The following is a 12,669-nucleotide window of genomic DNA, read 5'->3' on the forward strand; positions in this document are numbered from 1 at the left end:
GAGAGAGAGAGAGAGAGAGAGAGAGAGAGAGAGAGAGAGACCATCATGGAATGTTCTTACATAGACCTAGATAGTATCACCTGCTATGCCTGGACTATATGGTGTTATTGCTGTTAGGCTGCATACATGTTACAACATGTTATCATATTGAGCATTGTAGGTGATTATAACACAGTATTTGTATGTCTGAATATATCAGTATAGCAGAAATATAATATAAAAGGTAATAAATGATGTACCCCTATGTAGAACACTTACTATAAATGAAGTTTTTTCTGACTAGAATTTGCTCCTCTGCGTCAGTGAGTAAATGAAGAGTGTGAACGCTGGTGACATGGTAGCCCACTGTTGTGAGCTTCTCAATCTTCTACACTTAGGAATCTCTAATTTACAGAAACTAGTTTTTGTTCTTCAACAATAAATCTTACTTTATTATAGCTTTTATAATTTAGATTTTCATTTTTAAAACATCTTTTAGACTTATAATAATACTTAGCTTAAGGCACAGTACCTATCCTTATATGAAAGATTTTTTTCCTTGTTATTTTGTTTATAATAAAAAGCCCATGTATCCTGTGCTGGCATTGAAATCAGTAGCTTACAATAACTTTAAACTACTTGTCGTCTTGCCTACATCTCCCAACTGCTAAGATTACAGGATGTACCCACATGTCTAGATTATGCCTTGTTGAGGGTTGAATCTGAGGCTTTGTACCGTCCAGACAAGCACTGTGCCAATTGAACTCTATCCTCAGTTACCTAGATTTTTTTTTGTCTATTTTGTCTATTGAAAAACATTTGTGTGGGGGTAGCCATGTGCTTCCCACCTTTTTAATCCCAGTGCTCAGGTGGCAGAGGCAGGTGGATCTATGTGAGTTCTAGGCCAGTATGGTCTACAAAGTGAGTTCCAGGATAGCCAGGACATAGATTTGTGTGTAGGGACAGAGAAAGAAGGAGAGGGAGGGGGGTGGGAGGGAAGGAGAGGGAGAGAGAGAGCTGGGGCTCACCAAGTAGGCTTGACTGACCAGCTGGCTAGCCCCAGGAATCACCTGTCCCTGCCTCTCTAGTGAAGGGTTTGCAATTTTTACCACCACACCCAGCTTTTCTTTAATGGGTTTTGGGATTCATCCCCATAGCCCTAAAATTCATTTCTTCTTACTTTGTTGCTTTTCAAGTGTTCCTGTTACAAATTAAGATGTGATCATTAAGAGAGCTGCACAGAGGCAGGGCCATCAGCATCCCTGGCTTCAGCACCACATCCTGTTCCTGTGGAGGTCTTCAGAGGCCATAATGCCTAAGGAGCTGTAACTTCCTGTGATCGCAATGCCTGGAATATTTCTTTCTTAATTAGGGTTTCTGTTGCTATGTTGAAATACCATGATCAAAAACAACTTGGGAGGAAAAATTTTATTTTAATTTATTTCATTTACACTTCTAGGTAACAGTTAACCAATGAGGACAGTCAGGGCAGGAACTCAGCCAGGGCAGGAATTGATGCCGAGATCATGGAGGAATACTACTTTCTGGCTTGCTCCTCAAGCCTTGCTCAGCCTGCTTTCTTCGTTTTTCTTTTTTTCTCTTTTTAAAAGTATTTTGTCCATTTTATATACCAACCCCAGTTGCCCCTCCCACCCTTCTTCCTGCTCCTCCCTCTCCTCCCCCAACCCCACCTACTTCCCAGAAAGAGTAAGGCCTCCCATGGGGAGTCAACAAAAGCCTAGCAAATCAAGTTAAAGCAGGACCAAGCCCCTCCCCTCTGCTTCAAGGCTGAGCAAGGCGTTTTACCATAGGGAAAAGGCTCCAAAAAGCCAATTTATGCACCGGGATAGATCCTGGTCCCACTGCCAGGGCCCCCATAAACAGACCAAGCCACACAACTGTCACTCACAGCGGGCTAGTTTGGTCCCATACAGGCTCCCCAACTGTGGGTCAAGTCCATAAGCTCCCAGGAGTTTAGGTCAGCTGCCTCTGTGGGTTTCTCAGTCATGATCTTGACCCCCACCCCATTCCCCTTGCTCTCTTTGACTGGACTCCCAGAGCTCAGTTCTTGGCTATGGATCTCTACATCTGTTTCCATCAGTTACTGGTTCTATGATGACAATTAGGGTAGTCACCAGTCTTATTAAAAAAGCAGACCAATTCAGTCACCCTCTCCACTATTACCAGGAGACTTATCTGGGGTCATTCTTATGGATTCCTGGAATTTTCTAGCAAAAGGGCTCTCCCTAATCCCATCATGGCTCCCTCTATCAATATATCTGTTTCATTACTCTCCCTCTCTGTCCCTCCCCTACTCGACCATTCCATTCCGTCATGTTCTCATCCCCATTCCCTCCCTTCTACCATTCCTCCACCCCCCAGTTTACCCAGGAGATCTTATCTATTACCCCTTCCTAGGACCATCCCCACATCTCTCTTAGGGTCCTCCTTATTAGCTAGCTTCTCTGGAGCTGTGGATTGTAGTCTGGTCATTCTTTGCTTTACGTCTAATATCCACTATGAGTGAGTACACACAATGTTTGTCTTTCTGAATCTGGGTCACCTCACTCAGAATGATTTTTTTCTAGTTCCTTCCATTTGCCTACAAATTTCATGATGCCATTGTTTTTCACTGCTGAATAATGCTCTATTGTGTAAATGTACCACATTTTCTTTATTCATTCTTTGGTTGAGAGACATCTAGGTTATTTCCAGGTTCTGGCTATTATGAATAATGCTGCTATGAACATAGCTGAGCAAGTGTTCTTGTGGTATGATTGAGCATCCTTTGGGTATATGCCCAAGAATGGTATTGCCGGGTCTTGAGGTAGATTGATTCCCAATTTTCTGAGAAATTGCCATACTGATTTCCTAAGTGGATGTAGAAGTTTGCACTCCCATCAACAGTGGAGGAGTGTTCTCCTTATTCTACATCCTTTCCAACATCTGTCCTCAATGTTTTTGATCTTAGCCATTTTGACAGGTATCAGATGGTATCTCAGAGTTTATTTGATTTTCCTGATTACTAAGTGTGTTGAACAATTCCTTAAATATCGTTTGGCCATTTGAGATTCTTCTGTTGAGAATTCTCTGTTAAGATCTGTAACCCCTTTTTAAACTTGGATTATTTTGTATTTTGATGTCTAGTTTCGTGAGTTCTTTATATATTTCAGAGGTCAATCCTGTCAGATGTGGGGTTGGTGACGATGTTTTCCCATTCTGTAGGCTACCATTTTGTCTTATAGCACCATCCCAGACTTTACTATAGAGCTATAGTTATAAAAACAGCTTGGTATTAGCATAAAAACAGGCACGTGGACCAGTGGAACCAAACTGAAGACCCAGACATTGATCCACATACCTATGAACACATGAATTTTGACAAAGAAGCCAAAATTGTACAATAGGGAAAAAAAAGCATCTTAAATAAATGGTCCAAGCACAACTGGATGTCAACTTGTAGAAGAATGCAAATAGATCCATTTCTATGCACAAAACTCAAGTCCATGTGGATCAAAGACCTCAACATAAATCTAGTTACACTGAACCTGACAGAACAGAAAGTGGGAAGTAGCCTTGAACACATTGGCACAGGAGACCACTTCCTAAATATAACACCAGTAGCACAGACACTGAGAGCAACCATCCATAAATGGGGTCCCTGAAACAGAAAAGCCTCTGTAAGGTAAAGGACACAGCTTGCTTTCTTAAATCCCAGGACCACCTTCATAGAGGTGGCCACTTGCTCCAGCCTTCCATATCAGTACACCACAGGCTTTCCCACGGGCCAGTCTTCTGGTGTCATTTTCCCAAGTGAGTCTCCATCTTCTCAAATGAGTCTAGCTTGTGTCAAGTTTATATAAAACTAGCCAATGCAATTTCCTAAAGATCTGCATGGATGGAAACATAAACAAGGCTGGGAAGAAGGGCATAAAGGAGGGCGGACTTTAACCATTGAAAGTATGCTATAGTAAATATATAAACTAATAACACAGTTATTACTGTTACTATTACTGCCATTTTCCAGTATCTATACTTTATGTAATATATGTGCACAGCTGGTTTGTGTGCACAATGTCATCACAAGTATACAAGTGACAGATATATCATACTATAACATTACTTTACAGCATTGTCAGATAATAGGAATTTTACCCTCTATTATAAGTTGACAAGACCACCATTGTAAACATGTTACACAATCCATTCTTGACCAAATCATCATTATTTATATGGGACTCTGTGTATGGGGCGGGGGACAACTTGACTTACCCTAAAAACCATCTCTAGACTGATAAAGAACCAGTCTAAATTAAAACCAACTAAAATCCTAACCAAGTAAGATAAGTGAAATTTGTGAAGCAGTGGTTGGGCAGAAATATGAAGACTGGAAACAGGTAGTACTGAGAAGCATCAAGAAGAGGAGGCATTCTTCCTCATTGCTGATGGGAAATGGAAAGCAGTGCTACTTCTGCTGAAATACGAGACATGAGCCCCACATGCCACGCAGCCTTACAGACTAAGTCTAACCAAAGAAATTGCCCTATAGAAAGAGCTGCTGCAGTGGGCCCACTGAAGTATCATGTGTAATGGACAGCTGCCTCAGAGTTCAGCAGACATGCTGTGGTCCTTTATCCTCTGGCGTGCTACACATTTTTAAAACAATTGTATGTACATTTTCTTGATTGAAGGGCTACCTACTTGGTGTTATCAAATGACAAACATGTTTGGAGTGTTCACTGCACATCCTATTTAAAAAGTTAGAAACACACAGATGAGAGAGAGAGGAGGGGAAACTGACATATCAAAGCTAACAATTGTTATATTATCAGGAGTGAAAAGAAAGGATGTAGTTGAAATTATTAGAGTGAATTCCGTGTCCATTGTTTAACATGGTATAATTTTTAATTTAAAAATCTCATAATTGATTGTACATGAAAGTACACACCATTGGACACTGGTTGGCGTTGAACATGCCTGAGTGCCATGCAGCATAAGATTGGAGACTCAACATTACTGCATTTGGTCTAAGATACTGCCGTAGAAAGATCAGCAAGCTTCTCTTGTCCAGTATGCTGATATTTGTTTATAAGGCTGCATATGGTTCTGAAATTGTAATCTACTTACTTTTTCAATTCAGTCGTTAGTAATTAGCAAAAAAATAGATTGTGAAAAAAATCACCCTAAAGCAGCATAGCAGTATTCTATTGTTGTCAGTGTTGTGTTCCTCCTGTTTTACTAGTTCTAAACTTCTCGATCTAAAGAGTATGGTCCTCCCATGCCTATGTCTTACTACAGTCAAATCAAACAGTGTCTCTTGAAAAAGCTGGATGTTCTTAAGTGTGGTGGTACATGGCCATGAACCCTGGACTTGGGAGGCAGAGGGAGGGAGGATTGCCGTAAGCTTGCTATGTAGTGAGACTGTCTTTTAAAAACAAGTTATTTTCTTCAACAGACTTGTGATATATACAGTTGATACAAAGATTGCTTACTGTTTTTCTCTTTTATTTCAGAACGCTTTACCGTGTACAGTTCTAAAAGCCTCAGACAAGCGTGGAATAAGTAAGTCTGTATACAGATGGTGCACATTCTCTCTCTCTCTCTCTCTCTCTCTCTCTCTCTCTCTCTCTCTCTCTCTCTCTCTGTCTCTCTCTGCAGCTTACTGAGTGAGTTTGTCACAACATGCATTCATTCACTGATGTTGGACCCATTCATTCATTTAGCACAAATTAACCCTTACTGTGTACTGTCTACCATGTTCACACAGAGCCAACAGGCAGTGTGGGTTCAAGTTCTTAGAGCAATGTGCTATTGTGTGAGAACTGTAAATTCTAGAATCTGCTCTGGTTCATCTTGTAACTAAATTCTGGGAAGCATTTAGTATTGGCAGAATAACACTTAACAAAATACACTATAATAATGGGCTTTCTAATAAATGGCATGGGTAATTATTACTGAGGTAGATAAAAATGGATGTTTCTTTCTTTTGTTTTTCTCCAGTTAACCTAATTTCCCCCTCAAAAGCACACCGGAGAGATACATAAATTCATCTGTTGAAGAATGTATGCACTTTATAAAAATTTCTCTCATTTAATCTGATCTTATTGTGTGAAGATTGGTGTGATGATTCAAAGGTTGCCACACTGGCCTAACAACTTCAACTGAATCCCCAGAACCCACATAAAGGTGGAAGGAGGGGATTGACTCCATAAAGGTGTCCCCTGGCCTCCACACGCATGTGATGGCCCACACATACCCACGTACATCAAAATAACAAGTAAATGAAATGTATTTGTTGGTTTGAGAAGTTGACAAGGAAAGCTTGGGGTTTACAAGTCGTCCAGGAGTCTTTATTGTATTCCAACCTGGTAGTGGAGCACTAGAAGTTGGAACAGGCTCAGTCTGACTCGTCCCCTTTAGCTTTGAATCACTCTTCAAACGCCACACTGCCGAAAGTGTAGCTCCTGTGGTGAAGTAAGCAATCATCCAGTCCAACATGTCTGGAGGGAACCTGGTAGGACAATCTTTGTACTGCTGTGGCATTTTAATTTGGGACATTATTGATTATGACAATAAGAAGTAAAAAAATTTCTTCAAGAATGCTTTTAGCCAGTGCTGTCGGCAGACATGGTGGGCACCTGATAGTGACAAACCCTTAGGATGAATATATTACACTCTGAAGGATTGAACCATTTTTAAAATTAATTATTTAGGAAAGCATGACCATTTTTGCCTTTTATAAATCTTCTCTTAAAAAGTAATGCATGTAGCGCTTTTAATTATTAGGATATGTTCATTGTACAAAGCAATGGATTTCATGATACTTTTCTTAAAATGTATCACATCCATTATTATGTACTTGTATCTTCTTTGTTCATGGATATAGAAAGCTCCATTGTGTTTGCATACCATACTTCATTTATCTCTTCACATATTGATGGACACCAAGGCCTTAAGTTGGCTGTTAGGACCTGTGCCCTGCCAATCACAGCAGAGCAAGCATGTCTGTCTGCTGTGTGTGTTCCCGAGGGCAGTAAGGCTGGGGCATCCGCCAGCTCTTTTCACCGTAAGGGTCGCCCTCTGCAGGCTGCGCTCTGAAGTCAGTCCTGTGCAGGAAGACGGGTGGAACTGGAAACATCACACTAAACAAAACATGTTAAAGTCAGAGAGCCTCATATGGCATGTTTTCTGTTATATACAGAGTCTAGATTTTACACACACACATACAAATAGCATAATGGTAGAAATGTGACCGACCATTCAGGAAGAAGAAAGGACTACCATATGGGAAAATAGGAGAGGATAATGTATGTGTATCAGGTAAAGCAATGATATATTTTAGTGAAAATGTGTAATCATATCACATTGTACGATGCATATATGCTAATATTTATTTTTAAGTTGTAGAATATTTTTAACTGTTCAGAGAAAAGGTTTCAATTTTATTTTGTTGATTTAATTCAGTCACTTAGTACAATATTGAAAAATCCTGAAAATCTGCAGTTTGAAGGAGTGCTCCTCTCTCTACCTTTCCTCAGTCATGGAAATCATCGATATAAGTTTCTTTCTTTTTTGCTTTATTGAGCTATATATTTTTCTCCACTCCACTCTCTTCCTCTCCCATCCCCTTCTAATCTCTCTCATGGTCCCCATGCTCCCAGTTTACTCAGGAGACCTTGCCTTTTTCTACTTCCCATGTAGATTAGATTCATGTATGTCTCTATTAGGGTCTTTATTGTTGTCTATATTTTTTTAATTTGGAACATAATTACTAAACTGAAGCAATTGATGAACTATCTTGTACTATAGTAATGGATTCAAAATAATTTCCAAGAATTCAAATTATTTTTCTAATATATGATGGTATGGGGCTGGAGAGATGGCTCAGCTGTTAAAGACTAGGCTCACAACCAAAAATATATGATGGTATGGTAATCCAAAAACAAAACAAAAATACATTGTTATTCAAAATCAAGGTACAAGATTAAGTAACAATATTAATAAAATTAAGTTTCAAAATTAAGTAACAATGCCTTTAAAGGTAGGCATTTTCCAAGCCTTGGAAACTATGGGGGTGTTAACCTGCCAATGTGAACAGTGATTTCTTGAGAAAGAGATCCTTGAATCTAAATGGCTATCACAAGTAATCCAGCTCATGTGTGAACCACATCTGCCCTAGATCACATCCGTAGAAAACGACCACATCTGCCCTAGGTTACACCAGTGAAAAACGACCACATCTGCCCTAGGTTACACCAGCGAAAAACGACCACATCTGCCCTAGGTTACACCAGTAGAAAAATGACCACATCTGCGCTAGGTTACACCAGTGAAAAACTCAACTGATTTCACTTATATCAGTCATTATGAGCATAAATTTTTGTTTTGTCTTGTTTTGTTTTTGAGACAGGATCTTTCACTGTGTAAAAGCTCTGACTGTCCAGGAACTCACTCCGTAGACCAGGCTGGCCTCAAACACACAGAGATCCACCTGCCTTTGCCTCCGAGTTCTACCATGCCCAGCTCCATGAGCATAATTTATCTTCTAAAGTTTTTTTTAATATTGTATAATAACAAAGCATTGGTAGAGGAAGATATCAAAAGATGCAGTAGATATCCAAACCAAAAAGCCTTAACATAATGAAAATTATCAGTTTAAAAATAAAAAATTATCACTAAATATGAAGACACTAAAAATGTATGATCCAGGAAGCTCTTCCTGCATAAAGGGGATTTGGGGCTAAATAGGGACAAATCTGAATTTCATAAAAATATGTCCTGTTTTTTTAACTGCCTTCAAAATAGTCCATTTTATTGGAATTAAGAAGACTATTTCTCTTGCAAATCTCTCTATTTATAGTTGTCTGACATTGGCACGTATGTGCAATCCACCAAGAATTTTAGCCACTTTAAAGATCTTTTATTATTTTGGCTGGAGAAAAGGCCTTAGTGTATATTCTGCAGCGAAGAGAAGGGTGAGATTCCAAGAACACATTTGCTTGCTTTGGAAGTCTTTAACAGCTGAACAGTTTGGGAGGTTTGGAAGCTCAGAAGTGAGAATGAAAAGGGTAAACCACCAACTCACAGGAGACAGACACATCTGGAAAATCCAGCTCATGGATGGTAAAGTGAGGCCCACGCACATCAAACAGGGTCAGGCCAGGCTCGTCCCTGCCCTGTTCTGAGGCTGCTCTGGCGAGTTATCCATCTGCTCATTAAGCACAACTGGATTCTCTTAAGAATGTATGCAGTTGGCATTTTTTAATGTGCAGTAAATACAAAGGCACTGGCTAAGCCACCTTTATTTACTTAGATCAGTAACTGTGAGCATAATTTTTTGGGTTGTTTTGTTTTTCAGACAGGGTCTCCCTCTGTGTAACAGCCCTGGCTACCCTGGAATTAAAAAGAGGAACATCCCTACCATGCTCCCGTGTCCTAACAGACCCGTGAACCCTACTTCAGATAATTTAGAAATTACCCAATTTTGTACTCTTGAACTTTATTTGAATATTTTATGCAATTCCATGTGTAGCCTCCAGAGTGTATTTTTATAATGACCTGCTAGCTAGTTATACTATATGTGCATAAAGCATTAACTAGGGGGTGAAGTGATGTTGGGGGAAGCAGCTTCCGCTGTGTATATTTGTTTGGGGACTCTACTGTTCTTGTCATTATCTGACGTGGGTCAGTAAGATTTAGATCAGCCCCTCCTCCCGAAACAGAAGGATCATCTTTTCCACTCTCCCATGCTTGAACTTGATTTAATATTACCTAATAAAACAATACAGTGTAAAGTAGTTTAGAGATTTACTTTTCTTGGCCAGCATAGAAATACGACGAAGGTAAGAACACTGTCGGTACACTAGGGGGAGCAGTTGAGTCAAGCCAGATCTTAAAGCTATCCACTTGCCGCATTTTCACTGTTGATGATTTTTGTTATAATTCTATTTACTTCAAAGCAGCAGTTTTGATTTATCTAGTGCCTGGAGACTTCCTTTCATAATATTTTCAAAGAAATTATTCTCTGCATCATTGATTGACTTTGGGGGTGTGGTGTTTATTGGGGTGACCAGCTCTAAACCAGACATTTTGGAATCTCATCCTGTCTTAATTCAAGAATGGGCTGGGCTGTGATTGCCAGATGTCTGTCTCTGTGGACTTGAGTACATCAATAGAAGGATGTGTAGAGTGGTTCCTTGCCATGTTCATTTCCCTTGAAAATGTCCCCTTCAACACGTGAGCAAGTGGGTCTCTTGTATGACCTTGGACCCTGAAGGCTCCCCTGCTTGCTAAAGGCAGCTCAGAGAAGTTTCTGTGTGCGTTTGTTCTCGTGATAATGAATCATTAGTTCAGCTCCTCAAAGTGACTTTGTGGGAATTTGTTAGGCAGATCCAGTCAACCCCTTGACACCTAGGAGTTTGCAGATGGAGAGTCCAGAAAAGAAAGGGAGGAGAGCCAAGAAGAAGGATGCTGTGTGGGTCCTGGCAGGTGTCCTAGAACCGCATAAAAGGTAGAACTAAGATGAATGTAAACACACAGTTGGGGCAGTTTCCATGATGAAGAGAAATAGCTAATGGGTTTGCCAATTACTGATGAGTAACCGCAGTATAAAAGCAGGGGAGAGGCGAACGATCAATGGATTGAGAAATCCCAGCTTGGCGTGTGTGCCCCGGGGAGTGTTGTGGACACCAGCAGTCCAGTTGTTGTGCGGACGTAGACATAGCTGGGCTCTGCTTATTCTTGGCACATCTTTGCGTAGAAAGAGCTCTTCCAAATGTCTTTCAGCCCGGGCCTCACGCAGCAGACAGAGGCTGGAGTGCTGGGGCAAAGAAGTGTGAGCAGTTCCCTGCACAGGTCTGCCAGCTCATGCCTTCTTTCCATCGTGACCGGGGTGTCTTGTGGTGGAGGAGCGGGAGGGAGGTTGGACTCACAACAACTGAGTACAAGGGTTGGCAACTCTGCCGCCCACCCACTCACTTCCTGCGAGTGAAACTCCTTACCTTTCACAAGCCCTCACTGCCCTAAGGGACTCACCCTTCATTTTGTGTGGTAGCCAGATTTCTTGTCTGTCTGTCTGTCTCTCTCTCTCTCTTTTTTTTTTCAAAAATCCAGTGATATTAACTGCTCCTATGGTGGCCAAGAGCAGGCCCCATGCTGTTTGCTTTCTGCCAGGTGGCAGGTTTTGTTCTTCTGACGGGCAGGAAATAGCCATCTTCTCTCTTGCTAATTGGCAGTACGTGCCAGGCTTGGGAGTTGGCAACAGTCATTGTTTTTCATCCTTTGGATTATGAGTTGGCCTCTTCATCCAAAAGTCCACAGGCCTCTGGTGAGGTTAATGCCGTCCGTCTGCTGGGCAGCTCATTAAGCAGGAAACCCAGCAGCAGTTTCTGAAGCAGCCCGGAGCTCCCAGGGGCAGGAGGATTGCCAGGAGAGGCCTTTCTTCAACTGTGCCCTGAGGAGGCTCCAGCAGGGTGGTTCTGCTTCTGCCAGTGCGAAGTGGGCATTCATGCTCTCTAGCCACTGTTCCACGGGAGCATGGATGTAGAAATGTTATCTCACACATCTGTGGGGAAGAATTCTGAATGGATCCAGCTTGTTCCATTGCTTGGAGTTGCAGAAGGCAAAATCACATATGGACCAGTTTGGGCTCGATCCTAGCAGGCCTTGTGGAGAATTTTCTTCCAGGCTCATTCAGGATGTTAGCAGCTAAGTTTCTTGTGGGGCGAGAGCTAAGGCCTCTGGGTCCTTCCTTTTATCAGATGGGAGCGCCGACAGCTCCTTAAGACTTCCCTGCCTGCCTGTCCCATTGCTGCCTCCGGGTCTCACTGACTTTCCCTTCTGCCCCATCTTTTCTGGCTCCAGTGGGGGAAAGTCCTCTGTTTCAAAACGTTTCTATTATTTGGTTGGAACGCAGGAGGCCCAGGTTTACCTCCCTGGTGTAAGCTGGGTAACTGGTCACAGTGGCAAGGTCTCTACCATGGAAGGAGCCTGTTGACAGCCAGGAGGAGTTGCTAGTGACGAGGACATCTTAGGCGGCCGTTCTGTTTACACGGAGGTAGAGGATTCCCTGTGTAATCACAAGCCCTGGGTGAAGCCGAGGAAACCCAGCCCTAGCCAGCTCAGACATAATCCACTTTGCCTGGTTCAGAGGAGATACGTTCAAAATTATGCACGAGGAAGGAATCACTGTCTATTCTTAGCAGAGAGTTTTAAAAGAGATTATACTCAGGAAGCCTGATAATAACTGAAAGTTTGGCTTGACATTTCTAAAGCCACTGTTGGAATCATTAGAATGTACAGTTTGGGAACTCAACTTCAATTTAATTTAAATTTGCTTAATTGATATGTAAAGCATCACTGTAGTTAGTAGCTACCATATTGAGCAACACAGCTGCAATTCTGTATGTGACATAATTCATTTATTAAATGCATTCCAGGCTTATACAAGCATGAATATTATGACTAAAAGACATTGCATTTTGTACCTAAATGTCTGGAGAGCCCCCCACCCCATCTTTCACTTGTAAACACTCTGAGAAGACAGCAGCTCTAGAGTCCCCAATAAGTGCAATAAATCCGCAGGGGAAATAGTATCAAAGAGAATCAGGAAGATAGCCTTCCCCCACCTCTTCCCACTGCAGGTGCCATTCTACTGCCCACACCCAGGCTCCATCTCTCCCTGTGTACCCC

General features: G+C 41.6%; 1 protein-coding gene across 4 annotated transcripts in view; it reads left to right on the forward strand.

Moving 5' to 3' along the window:
• The window catches only part of Cdk14 (cyclin dependent kinase 14), a 545,726-nt gene that overhangs the window by 422,012 nt on the left and 111,045 nt on the right, over positions 1-12,669 (forward strand). For all 4 annotated transcript variants that reach the window (XM_087902477.1, XM_087902478.1, XM_087902479.1 and 1 more), the window contains one exon: positions 5,493-5,541. In XM_087902477.1, coding sequence (XP_087758603.1) covers positions 5,493-5,541 — 49 coding nt within the window. The remainder of the gene's footprint in view (positions 1-5,492; positions 5,542-12,669) is intronic.

This window comes from Myodes glareolus, chromosome 27, assembly GCF_982192425.1.
Source record: "Myodes glareolus chromosome 27, mMyoGla1.1, whole genome shotgun sequence".
NCBI lineage: Eukaryota > Metazoa > Chordata > Mammalia > Rodentia > Cricetidae > Myodes > Myodes glareolus.